This window comes from Rutilus rutilus (assembly GCF_951802725.1).
Source record: "Rutilus rutilus genome assembly, chromosome: 9".
Classification (NCBI taxonomy): domain Eukaryota; kingdom Metazoa; phylum Chordata; class Actinopteri; order Cypriniformes; family Leuciscidae; genus Rutilus; species Rutilus rutilus.
The window spans coordinates 44,143,449-44,161,607 of record NC_140223.1 but is presented as its reverse complement, the minus strand read 5'-3'; the positions used below and the strand labels follow the sequence as shown (position 1 = coordinate 44,161,607).

The window sequence follows — 18,159 nt, the reverse complement described above, 5'->3', positions numbered from 1 at the left end:
TTATAGATTTTAGTGATATTTTGAAAAAATAAGCGGTTCTAGACACACATTCTGCACAATCGTGTATTTAAATCTCTTTCAATGTGTTTATAAGTGGTTTTAGAGGAAAGAGCAATAACAGTCAGACCTTTATAAAAACAGCTTTTCCTCATAACTTCATTCCGCTGTTTAAACTAGTAGCAAATAATTTATAAATAGTAGCAAATAAAAGCCCATTTGAGTTAAAAAAAAAAATATCTGGTTTTATTTTCTGCATTTTCACTTCTGCTTACTTTGGTACCATTTCTGATTTTGTCCATTTTGTAAAACATTTTAGCATCTCTAAGTGGATAAACATTGTTTAATTAATATATTATTTCTGATATTAACTGTTCAGTAGAGAATATGAAAATATACTGTTAACATCAATACGTATCATTTTTGAGTTAGTTAATAGAGCACAATGACTAAGTCATTTATAGTTAATTGTATGGACAGCCACTGCTAAATCATGGACTCTTTTAAGTGCGGGAGTGTGTGGCTCTTAAAAGAGCCGTTGGGTCCGTCGGTTTCTCGTGTTTCAGGCGTTTATCCCCCGAAGCCGTACAAGGTGCGTCCCTGCCGCTTCAGCGCGTACACAACATCCATGGCGGTGACGGTCTTCCTCTTGGCGTGCTCGGTGTAGGTGACGGCATCGCGGATCACGTTCTCCAGGAACACCTTCAACACACCGCGGGTCTCCTCGTAGATCAGCCCGGAGATGCGCTTGACGCCGCCGCGACGCGCCAGACGCCGAATGGCGGGTTTGGTGATTCCCTGGATGTTATCGCGCAGAACTTTACGGTGACGCTTCGCGCCTCCTTTCCCGAGCCCTTTCCCGCCTTTGCCTCTTCCAGACATGATGCTTTACAGGATTGATGCGATGCTCACACGGTGACGAAGAGTAGATATGACTGTGAGCGTTGAAGGGAGGCCTTTTATACTCGCTAACAGGACCTGAGAGAAACCAGCGCAGCGTCACATGGTCACGTGGAATGTAACCGCCACCCCGATCTGATGGAGCCTCTCCTTTGTTTTATATGAAATATTACAGTAATAATGTTTCAGATCATGTAATTTACAGTAGTACTGGTTGATAATGAACAGAGATGAACAGCAAAGTAAACAAATAGGGACACAAGACATCATATCACAATATTGATTAAAATTATGAATAGTGGCATATGTTATATTATTCTGTTTATGCGCGCGCACGCGTGTGTGTGTGTGTGTGTGTGTGTGTGTGTGTCCTGGTAAACCCTACATATGGGGAATATCTGAACTCCAGTTCCAATTCACTCTCACATGTTCAGGCATTGGTTTTGTTGAAGTGATAAATGTGGTTAAAACGCTCTATAATCTGCATCTCTGCTTAATAACAGGCGCTCCTCATTCAGTCATGCTAATCACTGGCTGTCTGATCCACAGGCCATAAACTCCCAGTCCCAGCATATAAAACAGAAATTGACAATTGTGGGCCATTCCACCGAATGGGTGACATTTGCTTGTTGTAACTCTTAAAAATTAAACTTTATTTCAACACAATCTAATACTACACACATTTAACTATTCAAAATTGATAAAACTGATAAAAAAAAACAGTGGTTTAACTTTATTTTTTTAGAAATAAATGAAAGTAGTTTGTCCCTTCCCTTGCGATGCCGTGAGTGTGTCTGCTCCTGCAGTGTGTGTTCTCTCCTTCTTCTACAGTATAAGACACAGATAAAGCCTGTAAGTCACTCAGTGGTGGACTGGCTCCTGGAAGGAACGTGTTCACATTGTAAAACTATAATACTAATGTCTACAGTTTAAGCAACTGCAACCTTAAAACTCATACTTCAGGTGAATAGTATTATATCAAGTAATATTTACAGTATTAAATCAACAAAACAGAGGACTGGACTCACTCCTGTTATTCTACAGTTCAGCAACAGGACTGAAAGTAACAGGATTGAGTTTAAGCATAAAGTTATCAGACACATGCTAATATCATGAGGACACTGAGCAGATCGACTCACCAAAAGTTCATATTTATTTTTAAAATCAACAAAATAATTTAGGTAACAGGACAGTATGTTGAGATGGACCACCTTAGTCATATTTACAATTTCATCAAATATACAGAAATTAAAATGAGAGGATGAACTTTTGGTCTTCCTTTGGCCTTCAGAAGATCCAGATGATGCAACTTCCTGTTGGGAATGTGTCCTGTGGAATGATCCAAGTTTTTCAGAGGGTGTGTGTGTGTAACAGTGTGTGTAACGGGACTCTGTGAAAACACAACTAAAATGTGTATTTTATCTAAAATATTAAATCAAATATTTTTTCTAATGATACAAAAAAAAAAAAAACATTTAAAGCATAGATTGGATATAGAGTGATAAAACACTGCAAACAAAACAATTCTGTTGGATTTTAATAAATACATTTCATGGTAAAGTTTAGAGATAGAGAGTGGGGACATGAAACAAATGTTTTGTTTATTTTTAATTATACAGTTTTAATGTATAGTTTGCTTAATGTGCGTGACACCTAATAATACAAGCTATTTTAGAGTTCATTTTGATTCTGCAGAATGGCTCTTGTATATTTAAAGAAACAGTATAAGGCGATAGTCTGGATATTTAATTATTTGTATGCTTTTTTCCCCTCATAGTTGCTCAGATCTGGCATCACCGAGATCCACCCCTGCAGGACCCTGTTGCTTATACTCTGCGTTACACTGGAAATAAGACTCGTTTACAGGAAGTGATGTGGCTCTGAAAAGAGCCGTTGGGTTTGACGCGCGTGCACAGCAGCGGCGACGGGTTTAAGCGCGCTCTCCGCGGATGCGGCGCGCCAGCTGGATGTCCTTGGGCATGATGGTGACCCTCTTGGCGTGGATGGCGCACAGGTTGGTGTCCTCAAACAGACCCACCAGATAAGCCTCGCTGGCCTCCTGCAGGGCCATGACAGCGGAGCTCTGGAAGCGCAGGTCCGTCTTGAAGTCCTGGGCGATTTCTCTCACCAGCCGCTGGAAAGGCAGTTTGCGGATCAGCAGCTCGGTGGACTTCTGATAGCGGCGGATCTCCCGCAGAGCCACGGTCCCGGGCCGGTACCGATGGGGCTTCTTGACGCCGCCGGTGGCGGGCGCGCTCTTCCGCGCTGCTTTAGTCGCGAGCTGCTTCCTCGGGGCTTTGCCGCCGGTGGATTTACGAGCGGTCTGCTTGGTTCTCGCCATGGCTGCAGTTTGAGTTTCTTCTCTCTCTCGCTCCTGCTGGCGCGGGAATAAATACCGTCACGGGCTCATAGTGTCGCGATGATGCAGAGGCTTGTGATTGGCTAGTGTGTGACGTGTGCTATGACTGCTAGCCAATGACTGCGCGTTTCCTCTTTTCAAACAAGCGGAGGGTTTCCCGCTCAACACGCTTTTGTTCAGTTACTGCTTTCCTGATACATTCCTACATTTCCCTCCTCAAATTCAAATATTGTAGCATTTATGGATAAATTTGACACACATAGTTGACATCTGCAGAGAAAAGTATTAGGATGTAATACAGCACACCTGGAGTAACAAAGACCGTTCAAGGCAGTCCAGAATTGATTATTGGTTGATTTGTAAAACATGAATAATATCTCTATTAATATTAGCAACAGCCTCATATTAGGGACTGACCATAATGACATTTATATTTTAGTTATTTTGTCGCAAAATATGGCAATTACTGCCTCTAAAGCGTCGCTCTGGAAATGAAACAGCTCCATCCTTAAATATGAAAAGGCCAAACAACAGATTATTGAACTAATCCAGATTTACTGGGAAAGGGCTGAATCACAAAAAGCTTATGGACGTAACGGGGAGCTTTTAAAATATGAATTAGGGAAGTTCTTAAGAAAATGTGGAAGTAATATAGCAAAGCAAAATAGATTAATAGAGGATGAATCTGCTGTATCATTTAAGGAACCATTGACAGATATAAAGCACTGAATATTCCACCAAATACATGAGATGCCCTGCAGATCCACAGCTGAAGAAGCCTGTGTTAGATCCAGAACAAATGCTGGAAGAAGGAGAGCAAAATTCAGCCTTTTTTATATATATATATATATTTTATATGATATGTATTTTATTTTTCTGTATAGATCCACAGCTAAAGATGGTTGGACAAGATCCAATGCTGTGAATATGTCTATCGATCATCTCCATAAATGATAAAGTTCTCAATAATCCTAGGGAAATAGCTTATTTTCACTCCAAATTCTATAATAACTTGATTTATTAATAATAATAATAATATTTATACATCAAGATATTGTGATAATTTTTGTTTTGTTTTTTGTTGCCCTGGCAACTTATTTGTGTCTGTGTATCTTTTAGTCTTATTTGTTTTGTTGCTTTAATGCTCTGTAATGTTTAATAAAATAATAATAATAATAATCAATCAGTGTAACGGCTTTATTCTCACATTGCTGGATTTATTTGTTCTGAAATACTCGCCTTAATTCCCAGTGTGTCCCTCATAACAATTTAATAACTACCCATGAAATATTTATGATAATTCTCACATTTTTATGGGGCGGAAGTTAAAAATAGACAAATTGTTTGTCTGTGGTCTTTATTTTTTTATGTTTTCAATTTAGATGTTTAACTAAACCACTCTTTTATTGTGTTAGTCTTTAACATGTCAGTGATCAGCAAGAAATGCCTTCATTTTAGTCTGTTTTTTAATTATTATTTTTAATTAATTAAAAAATATATATTTTTCACAATAAAGTAACAAATACAATATTGCAGGAACAAAACGTATAGATTGCACATTTTGTTAAATATTCTTGAAGTACTAAAATTATTTGTATTCATTATAATGGACATACCAAAGTATCATGACAAGCAATTTTGGTGAACTTTATAAAGTCTGTGGGACTGAAATATGACCTTATCCCAGAAACAGCGTTTTTGATTTTGGATAATCTATTAATATCCAAACCGTCTTGTCAGACATGATGTTATGTATAAGGAGAGATGGGTTGGGGTGTGAATAGGTCCCTAGTTTTGCTCCACTAAAGATGTCATGTTTCTCCTCAACCAAACGGGTTTAAGGCGTTATAAGCATGAACACAGAAAAGCTCTTTGAGATGAAGTGTGTGGCTCTGAAAAGAGCCTTTGGGGGTCAGAGAGCCAGACTGGAGCCTCATTTGGCCTTGGCGGGCTTCTCGGTCTTCTTGGGCAGCAGCACGGCCTGGATGTTGGGCAACACGCCGCCCTGAGCGATGGTCACTCCGCCCAGAAGCTTGTTCAGCTCCTCGTCATTGCGCACCGCCAGCTGCAGGTGCCGGGGGATGATGCGGGTCTTCTTGTTGTCCCGAGCGGCGTTTCCAGCCAACTCCAGGATCTCCGCGGTCAGATACTCGAGCACAGCCGCCAGATACACGGGAGCTCCGGCACCGACGCGCTCGGCGTAGTTGCCTTTGCGAAGGAGCCTGTGGACACGGCCGACGGGGAACTGCAGCCCTGCCCTGGACGAGCGAGTCTTGGCCTTTGCTCGCGCTTTGCCGCCGGTTTTGCCTCTGCCGCTCATTTTAACAGTGACTTTCCAGAACCTTCAGTCTAAGAGAACAGAATGAAGAGCAGCGCCTCCACACACTGCCTTTAGCCGAGAGAGCCAGTCGCCCATTGGCTGAGAGTCTGAGAAGATTTCAACCAATCACTGAACTTCCCTCCGAAGCCCAACCTCCTTAATTACGCTGACAGAAGAGATGAAACCAATAAAATATTTGTACAACATTGTAAAAGTAAAAAAAAAGTATATTATACGCTGTTCCCAACAAACGTGCTTCACCTTTCACACACACTGTATATTCTGCGCACATTAACCGTCTGATACTCTACAGAATTATGTTCCTATTGTAAATATTGGAGTTAAATCACTGCTTGTTGTTTGTATTGTCATAATTCTGTTGTGTGTGTATATTCTGTACTGTTATAAATCTTATCTGAACTGTGATCACTGTCTGAACCCTCATAACCTTTTTGGCCATTTTTACCTGTAATCAGTTTCTTTTGGAATCTTTTGACTCATTTTAGATATAAAGTGTTTTATAGTAACACTGTACATTAAGGTTCATTAGTTAGAATTAGTTAATGTATTAACTAACACAATCTAACAATGAGCAATACATATTTATTAATCTTTGTTAATGTTAGTTAATAAAAATACAGCTGTTCATTGTTCATGTTTTTCACAGTGCATAATGTTAGCAAATACAACCTTTGATTTTAATCATGTATTAGTAAATGTTGAAATTAATATTAACTAAGATTAATAAATGCAGTATTGCTCATTGTTAGTTCATGTTAACTAATGAACCTTAAAGTGTTTTCTATTGTTTGTTCAGATTACATTAGACCGAGTGGCCTGAATGCACATCTGGTCTGTTAGCTCACAGCGCTCGAGTGCTGCTCTTTACTCGGGTCAGTGGGTGGCTCTGAAAAGAGCCGTTGAGGAACAGCGAGTGTTCATCTCTTCTTGGGAGGTCCCCTTTTAGGCTTGGCGGCTTGAGGCTTTGCCGCCTTCGGTTTCGCCGCCTTGGCCTTTTTCGGGCTCTTGGCTGCTTTCTTCGCGGCCGCGGGCTTCTTCGCCTTCTTGGGGCTCTTCGTCGCCTTCTTAGCGGCCTTGGCGGCGGGTTTCTTGGCCTTCTTGGGCGATTTCTTCGCGGCTGCGGGCTTCTTTGCCGCGGCGCTCTTGGGCTTCTTGGCGGCGGCGGGTTTCTTGGCCGCGGGCTTCTTCGCTTTAGGAGCCGCGGGTTTCTTGGCCGCGGGCTTCTTCTTGCTCTCGGCTTGCTGCTTGTTGAGCTTGAAGGAGCCCGAGGCGCCGGTTCCCTTGACCTGCACCAGAGTGCCTTTAGTCACCAGGCTCTTGATGGCGATCTTGACGCGGGAGTTGTTCTTCTCCACGTCGTAGCCGCTGGCAGCGAGCGCCTTCTTCAGCGCGGCGAGGGACACGCCGCTCCTCTCCTTGGACGCGGACACCGCTTTGACGATCAGCTCGCCGACGCCGGGACCTGCTTTCTTGGCTTTCGCAGTAGCGGACTTCTTCTTGGGCGCTTTGGCCGGGGCGGCAGCGGCCGGGGCGGGGGAGGTTTCTGCCATCTCTCTCTCTGATCGGATGATGATCTGCAGGGTTTCACACACGGTCTGCTTTCAGCGATCAATGATCAGCTCTCGCGGCGCTGCGCTCTTAAACTACACATGAGAACCTCGTAGACTCAACCTGCCCGCTCGGTGTCTGTGCGCGTCCACGAGCCGCGGACTCTTGTGTTTTCTTCTCTTACATTTGGGCCAAAACTGGAGCGATACGATAGTTTGTCGCGATTAAAACAAAGTGAACAGCAAGCAGAGGTTCTGGGCTTTCATTAGAGACTAAAATACGCGAAGAGGAAATGTTTCTTTTGCCTCCGTCAGATCAAATCCAAGGCGAGCATCAGCCGCGGGGAAAAGCTGCGGGGAAATGTGATGGATAGTTTTAATGTAAAAGTGTGTAAAAGTCTGAAGGCGTCCTCTGTGTGTTCAGCAAACAGTCTGAAAGAGACTTTAATGAAATCAGCATCAGTGAGGGTCGAGGGGAGGCTTTGACACAGATGGTGTTTTGGGCCGACTGAAGCACAAGAACATCATCCAGAGTCTGTCTCTGACTCTCATCTCTGGCCTTAATAATCCTCATCATCATCAATACTGATCACACAGAGTTAATGTTTTACTTGTTTTCATAAGTGGATGTACATCATATCATCTCTATATAAAAATGTAAATCATCATTTGGGTTTCGGCTTGTGAATGATGATTGTGTTAAAGCTCATCTGAATGAGTTTCTCATTTAAAGCAATAAGTGACTTAAAAACTACTTCTTTTTCTCACTATTTCTTACTTCCCTCCTTGTTCTAGCTTGTACTTTTCTGGACAATGTTTGAAACTTTGAAATGAATATCTTATATCATTGCCTCCTTAAGACTGTATTCCTCCATAAGTCTCTGGATAAAATCATCTGCTAAATGAATGTAAATAATAAAGCGCAGGTCACTCGCGAGGGCTTGGAGCCAGAGGGGCGTAAGTGGCTTTTGACAAACTTTACAGGAGAGCTCAAACAACATTTTGACCTGTATTATTAACCTTAAACCACAAACATTGCAACCATATAGGTATACTTACACAAATGAGTATTTAAGTAATAAACTTATGGCATATTAACACAATGAGCATGTTCTAAAACATAAAAAAAAAAGAAAAAAAGGCAAAACCGTCAGATACGCCTTTTTGACACCAAACATTTCCAAGTCTTCTATGGACATATTGGGCGTATCTGCTGAACAATGCATAAAATAATTGGTCAAAAGGGGAATTGATTGAATAATTAACACTTGAATAACACTTGAACAAGTAATTAATTTTCATTTTACTCATTCATTCATTTTTTCTTTTCTTTTTTACTCATTTCACTTTTCCATTCTGGGCATCTGCTGACCAGTACAGACTGTAATAAAAGTCACTGAACTTTCTAAACGCACTTCTGATTGGCAATTCATGAGTTGTTCAATTTATTTCATTACATTATTCATTTTTTCTGCCTCAGACAGTTCCCTGTTGTTCCAGTTGTGTCAGCCATTTTGAATGCTGTTTTAGGGCAACAGACTACATTTACGCCCTTCTGGCCCTTCTGGTTTGGTCTTTATTGTTTTGTTGCCTTATTCAATACAGTTTGATCTCAGATAGGTATTTTTGGCACCATTGGATAGAGCTCATCGAGACCTTTTATTGAACTCATATTCGCCCAGAATGCCACTTACGCCCCTCTGGCTCCAAGCCCTCGAGATTGTAATTTTGGTATATTTTGATTTAACCACTATTAAAAACTGATTGATGAAATAGTAATATATTTGCAGTATATGTTAGATACAGCGGGGAAAATAAGTATTGAACACGTCATCATTTTTCTCAGTAAATATATTTCCAAAGGTGCTATTGACATGAAATTTTCACCAGATGTTGGTAACAACCCAAGTAAGCCATACATACAAAGAAACAAACAAAAATAAGTTCAGAAATTAAGTTATGTGTAATAATGTGAAATGACACAGGGAAAAAGTATTGAACACATGAAGAAAGGGAGGCGCGACAACTGCTGAAAACGTACTCGGTTACTAACGTAACCTCGGTTCTCTCTAGAAGAGGGAACGAGTACTGCGTCTTAGCTAAGACGCTGCGGGGAAAAGTCTCTTTTCACGAATATTGAAGCAAAAAATTATCCTTAATTTTAATATTTGTAAAACGCATTTGCCACAGTATGCAGCCATAGGCAAGACGGCTCGTTTGCTCATTGGCTGTTGTACTAGCAAATGCATAAGCCTATCGAGCGCAGGCTGATGCAACATCAGACCAATGAGGCCACTTCCCGCCGACGCGGGCGTGGCCTCGCCCTATAAAGGTAGCTCGAAAAGGCTGACTCACTTGATTTATTTCAACGAAGAAGCGAACCAAAGTGAATCGTACGCACGGCAGGGAACGCAGTACTCGTTCCCTCTTCTAGAGAGAACCGAGGTTACGTTAGTAACCGAGTACGTTCTCTTACGAGAGTTCTCTCGTACTGCGTCTTAGCTAAGACGCTGCGGGAACCCAATGTAAGACGCCGTGCGTGCAGGGATTAACAACCATAAACCTGGAGGCTGACCCAGGATTTACAGTGCACAATCACCAGAGGGACTGACATAGAGTCCTAGAACAAGAGGAGGAACTCTCCGTTCTGATATGTGGCTGCGTCTGCAGACGTAATATAAGACATCACTTAGACAAGACACCCTTGACTAAAGTGGGAATATGGGTCTTACGTAAAACTGCCCGTAAGATAGTAGTAACGCACTGTGCTTGCATTCTCAGTGTTCAATTACACCGATAACAGCTTAGCCTGCAAAGCGGGAACCTCGAGGTTATAAAACCTGATAAATGTAGACGGCGAGGCCCAGCCTGCCGCCATACAAATATCCTGTAGAGATATTCCACTAGACCAGGCCCACGAAGAGGCAACGCCTCTCGTGGAGTGCGCTCTGACACCCAGCGGGCACTGAAGACCCCTGGAGGTGTATGCCAACGCTATGGCGTCAACTATCCATCTGGATAGGCCTTGTTTCGAAACAGCCGTTCCCTTGGAACGTCCACTGAACGAGACAAATAGTTGCTCAGTCTGTCTAAAGGCAGCAGAGCGAGACACATAGGCTCTTAAAACCCTGACAGGGCAGAGAGAGCCCAAGTCTCCTTCCTCTTCTAACACCGGCAGGGCGGACAGGGATATAACCTGAGCCCGAAACGGTGTGTTGAGGGATTTCGGCACATAGCCGTGCCTAGGTTTGAGTATGACTCTCGAGTCACTAGGCCCAAACTCCAGACACGACGGGCTCACTGAGAGCGCGTGCAGGTCCCCTATGCGCTTCACTGAAGCAAGGGCCAGCAAAAACACTGTCTTAAATGACAGATGTTTGAGACTAATCGACTGGATGGGCTCGAAAGGGGAACCTTTCATGGCCTCCAGGACCGTAGAGAGGTCCCAAACAGGGACCGACGGGGGTCTGGGAGGGTTCAGTCTCCTAGCTCCCTTGAGGAAGCGGATGACCAAATCGTTCCTTCCTATCGACTGACCGAGCGTTGTCTCAGCGAACGCTGCGATAGCCGCCACATATACTTTGAGCGTGGATGGGGCTCTGCCCTTATCCAACAGCTCTTGAAGGAAGGAGAGAACCTCCGTTACCTCACAGTCGAGGGGTGAGCATCCCCGAGCCACACACCAACTGGAGAATACCGACCACTTTGAGGCATAGAGCCGTCGAGTCGACGGTGCTCTAGCCTGAGTGATAGTATTTAGCACTCCTACTGAGAAATCAGCGGGTAACCGTTGAGAGCCCACACGTGTAAGGCCCACAACTTCGGTTGAGGGTGCCAAATCGAGCCCCTGGCCTGCGAGAGAAGGTCCCTTCTCAATGGCACCGGCCATGGGGCAGTGTCTGCCAACTGCATCAGCTCTGGAGACCAAGGTTGGTTCCTCCAGAGTGGTGCTACAAGCAGCACTGAGCATTTCGTTTCCCTCACTCGTTCTATCACCTCTGGAAGGAGGGAGACGGGGGGAAAAGCATAGAGCGGGCGGCGCGGCCACCTCTGGGACAGCGCGCTTTCGCTCTTGGAAAAGAACGCGGGGCAGTGAGCGTTTTCGCTGGACGCGAAGAGGTCCACTTCCGCTCTGCCAAATCTCTCCCACAGCAGCTGGACTGTTTGTGGGTGTAGAGACCATTCGCCCGCGGGAATGTTGTTCCTGGACAGCCTGTCTGGACCCACATTCTGTATCCCAGGCACATGAGCTGCTTTTAGCGAACGCAAGTTGTGCTGAGCCCATACCAGGAGGCGTTCCGCCAACCTGTATAGATCTCGGGATCTGAGACCGCCCTGGCGATTTATGTAGGACACCACCGACATGTTGTCCGAACGGACTAAGACGTGATGGCCCTTGATTTGGGGACGAAAACGTGTCAGCGCGTTTTCTACTGCCAGCATTTCCAGACAGTTGATGTGTCGGAGCTTTTCCCGTTCTGACCACAGGCCATATAACGGTCTGCCCTCGAGCAGCGCTCCCCATCCCGAGGTGGAGGCGTCCGTGGACACCACTCTCACTCTCGAGGAAGTCCCCAGGCTTGCACCTGTTTGGTACCAGCCGTTCACTGTCCAAGGTTCTAGAGCTGTAACACAGCTCTGGTTGACCTTGAGGCGCAGTCGACCAGAAGTCCACGCTCTGCGTGGTACCCGCGCTTTCAGCCAGAACTGTAGGGGGCGCGTGCGGAGCAGGCCCAGCTGAAGAACTGGCGACACAGCCGCGCCGTCATAGACTGTGAGTCCAGAACTATGCCCAAAACAAAATCGTTTGACTGGGGTTCAGTGAACTCTTCGTCCAATTGACTCTGAGACCGAGTTTCTCGAGGTGATCGAGTAACATGGTCCTGTGCTCCACGAGCTCTGATCGTGAATGAGCCAGAATCAGCCAGTCGTCCAAATAGTTCAGCACTCGCATGCCTCTGAGTCTGAGAGGGGCGAGCGCTGCGTCCATGCACTTCGTAAATGTGCGAGGTGCCAGGGACAGACCGAATGGCAGGACTGTGTACTATGCGCGAGGATTTTCCTGGTCGTAAGCATTCTGAAACTGCGTTTCACTAATGCTTTGTTCAGCTGTCTCAGATCCAGTATGGGTCTGCAGCCCCCGTCTTTTTTGGGAACCAGAAAGTATCTGCTGTACAGCCCCCGTTCGCTTTGAGCATGAGATACAGGCTCTAAGCCCCTTTGCTCATCAGTTTTGAAATTCGGCTCGGAGTAGGTGTGCTACTTCCGAATTCACCGTAGTTTCGACACGCGCCGTAAAGCGGGGAGGGCGTCGATAAAACTGTAGCGAGTAGCCTCTCTTTATAATGCTTAGCACCCATTCCGAAACCCCTGGAAGCGCTGCCCGTGCATCTGCATGGATGGCTAAGGGTTGGATGCGAAGCGCACTCTGTTGGCTGAGCAACGGAGGCGCTTCAATGTGCTGTAACACAGGCGTTATGTCTGTGGCATTCGAGGCGTGGGGCGCGCTGATGACAGCGGGCAGAGAGCTCGTCCTCGACCCCGCTATGGCGCTTAGCCGAGTGAGGGAGGGCTGAGCGAGTCCCGTGGGACTCGTATCGTCTGTGAGTAAATGTGGGCTGGAAGCGCGCACCTTTACTACTTTTGGCGCGTTGTCTGTCTGAGCAGAACGAACGTGCACGGGTTTCGTTTTTACAGAAACCGTCAGACGTGCGTGACATAGTGTTCGTGTGCACTGAGGAGTGGGCACGTCTACTATGCAGTGCGCGCGATCGACTTGAGTCGATTTTATGGGCGCGAGCCCTGTGTGAAGGGCTGTGCTTGCGTGTACGGATGGGCACTGAATAGTGGGCATCAGCACTACATTTATAGCACCATCGGCCGTGGCCGGGTGTAGCCGTGAAACGGCTTTTGTGTGCAGGCAAACAGGCACGGGTTGTACCACGTGGTTGCCTGCTGCAAAATACATGTCTGCAGTCGCCTCTCAGGGAACTGGCAGAGCGATTTGTATTTGACGGCATAAAAACTTTTTGCCATCTGAGCGGGGATCGAACCCAAGTCGCCTGCACGAAAGCCTTAGAATCTACCACTGGACCACAGTGGAAGACACATTGACTTTCTGTTAACGCGAGTGTTTGTTTGCAAGCATGCGGGTAGCATGACGTGCAATATCAACATTCTCAGACGCACTCGACCTCGCCGCGGTGTTTAACCGAGTGAGGGAGGGCTGGGCGAGTCCCGTAGGACATGCAATGTCTGTGAGTGAATGTGGGCTCGGAAGAGCGGGCACATTTACTGCATTGAGCGCGCTGTCTGCCTGAGCAGAGCGAGTGCGGAAAGGCCTCTTAGTAGAAGAACGGTTTTTGTGTGCAGGCGAACGGGCACGGGTTATACCACGTGCTCGTCGGCTGCAAAAATTCACATCTGCAGTCGCCTTCCAGGGGACTGACAGAGCAAATTGTATGCGACGGCATAAATTTTTCAGCCGGCGGACCCGGGTCGACTGCGCGATAGGCTATGAATCTACCACTGGACCACAGGGGAAGATACATAGACTTTCAGTTATCGCGAGTATTAACCACACTTACTGCATTGAGCGCGCTGTCTGCCTGAGCAGAGCGAGTGCGGAAGGCAGTAGAACGGTTTTTGTGTGCAGGCGAACGGGCACGGGTTATACCACGTGCTCGTCGGCTGCAAAAATTCACATCTGCAGTCGCCTTCCAGGGGACTGACAGAGCAAATTGTATGCGACGGCATAAATTCACATCTGCAGTCGCCTTCCAGGGGACTGACAGAGCAAAATGTATGCGACGGCATAATTTTTCAGCCGGCGGACCCGGGAACCGAACCCGGGTCGACTGCGCGATAGGCTATGAATCTACCACTGGACCACAGGGGAAGATACATAGACTTTCAGTTATCGCGAGTATTAAACACACTAGCGTTCATTTGCAGGTATGCGTGTAGCACAACATGCAATACTGACATTTTCAGACGCCTGAAAAGTGCCAGAATGTGAGAAGAGAGGATAACGCCCGGTCTCAGCGGGGCTAAAGCACTCCATTCTCTTTTCGCCAGTGACGCACGGGAACCGTAGAAACGGTGTTCGGTTGCAGGCAAGCGGGTACCACGCGCTTGCTGGCTGCAAAAATGCACCTCTGCAGTCGCCCTCAGGGGAGTGACAGAGCGAAGCATTAGCGGCATAATTATATGCGGCCAGACCGGGAATCGAACCACAGTCGTCCGTGCGAAAAACCTAACACTCCACCACTGAGCCACAGGGGAATACAGGTTTTTGGATGCGTTGAGCGTCAACATTCTTCAGCGTTTGCTAGCAGGCGTACGCTTGCTGCAAATGACATTTCCAGTCGCCGACAGGGAACTGGGAAATGTAAGAGAAAAGAGGCCAGTACACAACGAACACACTTTTCTCCTTTCGCCGGTGAATGACGCGCAGAGGCAGGGTAGTTTTTCTTATAACGTAAAGAAAAACTAACCCCGACCGTCCGCTTTCAGGAGGAGCAGCCTCGGAGAAGGATGCCAGGTGAGTCCTCAGAGTCACCATAGACAATTGGCTCGGAGTGGGGGCAGTCGCCGCCAGCGAGCGCGAGAGCTGCGAGATCCTCTAGGAAAGGGAGGGCGTCTTGAAAAAGACGCGAGCTCTTTTACGAGTGTGTGTCGCGGGGCGAACACACACATACACACACACAGAGAAACAGAAAGGATATGAGCGCCGGAAAGCGCAGCAGGTACGGCAGTGGAAGACGGCGAAGGCCAGCGACTTCAGATGGCTCGTCCCGCTGATGTGCTTGCACTCAGACGACGCTTGCTTCTATCCGAGATCCAGCGATGTGAGAGGTTCGCTGAAGAGATGAAAAATCAAGTGAGTCAGCCTTTTCGAGCTACCTTTATAGGGCGAGGCCACGCCCGCGTCGGCGGGAAGTGGCCTCATTGGTCTGATGTTGCATCAGCCTGCGCTCGATAGGCTTATGCATTTGCTAGTACAACAGCCAATGAGCAAACGAGCCGTCTTGCCTATGGCTGCATACTGTGGCAAATGCGTTTTACAAATATTAAAATTAAGGATAATTTTTTGCTTCAATATTCGTGAAAAGAGACTTTTCCCCGCAGCGTCTTAGCTAAGACGCAGTACGAGAGAACTCTCGTAAGAGAACTTACAGTAATTAAAAAGCAATCCAGCCCCCTGTCAGTGGAAATTAATAACAGCTGGTTCAGTCCCAAATGATGGCCTACAAAAAGGTCTCATTGCCAAGGTGTCACACAAGACATATCTCATGATGGGTAAAAGCAAAGAGCTGTCTCAAGACCTTCGCAACCTAACTGTTGCAAAACATAATGATGGCATTGGTTATAGGCGCCATTCTAAGCTTCTGAATGGTCCAGTGAGCACTTTTGGGGCCATAATACGGAAGTGGAAAGACAATAATTTCACCATAAATTTGCCTCGACCAGTGCTCCTCGCAAGATTTCTGATAGAGGAGTGAAAAGAATAATCAGAAGTAATGAATGAGCAAACAAACTTTTGGTAATGCTGTCACAGCTGTGTGTTTGTGGAGTAACACTAATGTAATGCGGTCACAGCTGTGTGTTTGTGGAGTAACACTAAAGTAATGCGGTCACAGGTGTGTGTTTGTGGAGTAACACTAATGTAATGCTGTCACAGGTGTGTGTTTGTGGAGTAACACTAATGTAATGCTGTCACAGGTGTGTGTTTGTGGAGTAACACTAATGTAATGCTGTCACAGGTGTGTGTTTGTGGAGTAACACTAATGTAATGCTGTCACAGGTGTGTGTTTGTGGAGTAACACTAATGTAATGCTGTCACAGCTGTGTGTTTGTGGAGTAACACTAATGTAATGCTGTCACAGCTGTGTGTTTGTGGAGTAACACTAATGTAATGCGGTCACAGGTGTGTGTTTGTGGAGTAACACTAATGTAATGCGGTCACAGGTGTGTGTTTGTGGAGTAACACTAATGTAATGCTGTCACAGCTGTGTGTTTGTGGAGTAACACTAAAGTAATGCGGTCACAGGTGTGTGTTTGTGGAGTAACACTAATGTAATGCTGTCACAGCTGTGTGTTTGTGGAGTAACACTAATGTAATGCTGTCACAGCTGTGTGTTTGTGGAGTAACACTAATGTAATGCTGTCACAGCTGTGTGTTTGTGGAGTAACACTAATGTAATGCGGTCACAGGTGTGTGTTTGTGGAGTAACACTAATGTAATGCGGTCACAGGTGTGTGTTTGTGGAGTAACACTAATGTAATGCGGTCACAGGTGTGTGTTTGTGGAGTAACACTAAAGTAATGCGGTCACAGGTGTGTGTTTGTGGAGTAACACTAATGTAATGCTGTCACAGCTGTGTGTTTGTGGAGTAACACTAAAGTAATGCGGTCACAGGTGTGTGTTTGTGGAGTAACACTAATGTAATGCTGTCACAGCTGTGTGTTTGTGGAGTAACACTAATGTAATGCGGTCACAGGTGTGTGTTTGTGGAGTAACACTAATGTAATGCGGTCACAGGTGTGTGTTTGTGGAGTAACACTAATGTAATGCTGTCACACCTGTGTGTTTGTGGAGTAACACTAATGTAATGCGGTCACAGGTGTGTGTTTGTGGAGTAACACTAATGTAATGCGGTCACAGGTGTGTGTTTGTGGAGTAACACTAATGTAATGCTGTCACAGGTGTGTGTTTGTGGAGTAACACTAATGTAATGCTGTCACAGGTGTGTGTTTGTGGAGTAACACTAATGTAATGCTGTCACAGGTGTGTGTTTGTGGAGTAACACTAATGTAATGCGGTCACAGGTGTGTGTTTGTGGAGTAACACTAATGTAATGCGGTCACAGCTGTGTGTTTGTGGAGTAACACTAAAGTAATGCGGTCACAGGTGTGTGTTTGTGGAGTAAAACTAATGTAATGCGGTCACAGGTGTGTGTTTGTGGAGTAACACTAATGTAATGCTGTCACAGGTGTGTGTTTGTGGAGTAACACTAATGTAATGCGGTCACAGGTGTGTGTTTGTGGAGTAACACTAATGTAATGCGGTCACACCTGTGTGTTTGTGGAGTAACACTAATGTAATGCGGTCACAGGTGTGTGTTTGTGGAGTAACACTAATGTAATGCGGTCACAGGTGTGTGTTTGTGGAGTAACACTAATGTAATGCGGTCACAGGTGTGTGTTTGTGGAGTAACACTAATGTAATGCTGTCACACCTGTGTGTTTGTGGAGTAACACTAATGTAATGCGGTCACAGGTGTGTGTTTGTGGAGTAACACTAATGTAATGCTGTCACAGCTGTGTGTTTGTGGAGTAACACTAATGTAATGCGGTCACAGGTGTGTGTTTGTGGAGTAACACTAATGTAATGCTGTCACACCTGTGTGTTTGTGGAGTAACACTAATGTAATGCGGTCACAGGTGTGTGTTTGTGGAGTAACACTAATGTAATGCTGTCACACCTGTGTGTTTGTGGAGTAACACTAATGTAATGCTGTCACACCTGTGTGTTTGTGGAGTAACACTAATGTAATGCTGTCACAGCTGTGTGTTTGTGGAGTAACACTAATGTAATGCTGTCACACCTGTGTGTTTGTGGAGTAACACTAATGTAATGCGGTCACAGGTGTGTGTTTGTGGAGTAACACTAATGTAATGCTGTCACACCTGTGTGTTTGTGGAGTAACACTAATGTAATGCGGTCACAGGTGTGTGTTTGTGGAGTAACACTAATGTAATGCTGTCACACCTGTGTGTTTGTGGAGTAACACTAATGTAATGCGGTCACAGGTGTGTGTTTGTGGAGTAACACTAATGTAATGCTGTCACAGGTGTGTGTTTGTGGAGTAACACTAATGTAATGCGGTCACAGGTGTGTGTTTGTGGAGTAACACTAATGTAATGCTGTCACAGCTGTGTGTTTGTGGAGTAACACTAATGTAATGCGGTCACAGGTGTGTGTTTGTGGAGTAACACTAATGTAATGCTGT

The 18,159-nt window shown here is 45.5% G+C and overlaps 4 protein-coding genes across 4 annotated transcripts; all 4 read right to left on the bottom strand.

Annotated features, from left to right (window-relative positions):
- Nucleotides 1-416: 416 nt before the first annotated feature.
- Nucleotides 417-907, bottom strand: LOC311296566 (histone H4). The gene has a single exon (XM_084418391.1). The coding sequence runs from the start codon at nt 877-879 to the stop codon at nt 568-570; it is 312 nt and encodes a 103-aa protein (XP_084274517.1). The 5' UTR covers nt 880-907; the 3' UTR covers nt 417-567.
- A 1,181-nt stretch (nt 908-2,088) lies between these two features.
- Nucleotides 2,089-3,323, bottom strand: LOC311296559 (histone H3.2). The gene has a single exon (XM_084418385.1). It carries the CDS (start codon nt 3,236-3,238, stop codon nt 2,828-2,830), a length of 411 nt encoding a protein of 136 aa, XP_084274511.1. The 5' UTR covers nt 3,239-3,323; the 3' UTR covers nt 2,089-2,827.
- A 1,780-nt stretch (nt 3,324-5,103) lies between these two features.
- LOC311296563 (histone H2A) lies at nt 5,104-5,592 on the bottom strand. The gene has a single exon (XM_084418388.1). The coding sequence runs from the start codon at nt 5,574-5,576 to the stop codon at nt 5,190-5,192; it is 387 nt and encodes a 128-aa protein (XP_084274514.1). The 5' UTR covers nt 5,577-5,592; the 3' UTR covers nt 5,104-5,189.
- A 782-nt stretch (nt 5,593-6,374) lies between these two features.
- On the bottom strand, nt 6,375-7,156 carry LOC311296557 (uncharacterized protein). Its single transcript, XM_084418383.1, has one exon. The coding sequence runs from the start codon at nt 7,145-7,147 to the stop codon at nt 6,515-6,517; it is 633 nt and encodes a 210-aa protein (XP_084274509.1). The 5' UTR covers nt 7,148-7,156; the 3' UTR covers nt 6,375-6,514.
- Nucleotides 7,157-18,159: the final 11,003 nt, after the last annotated feature.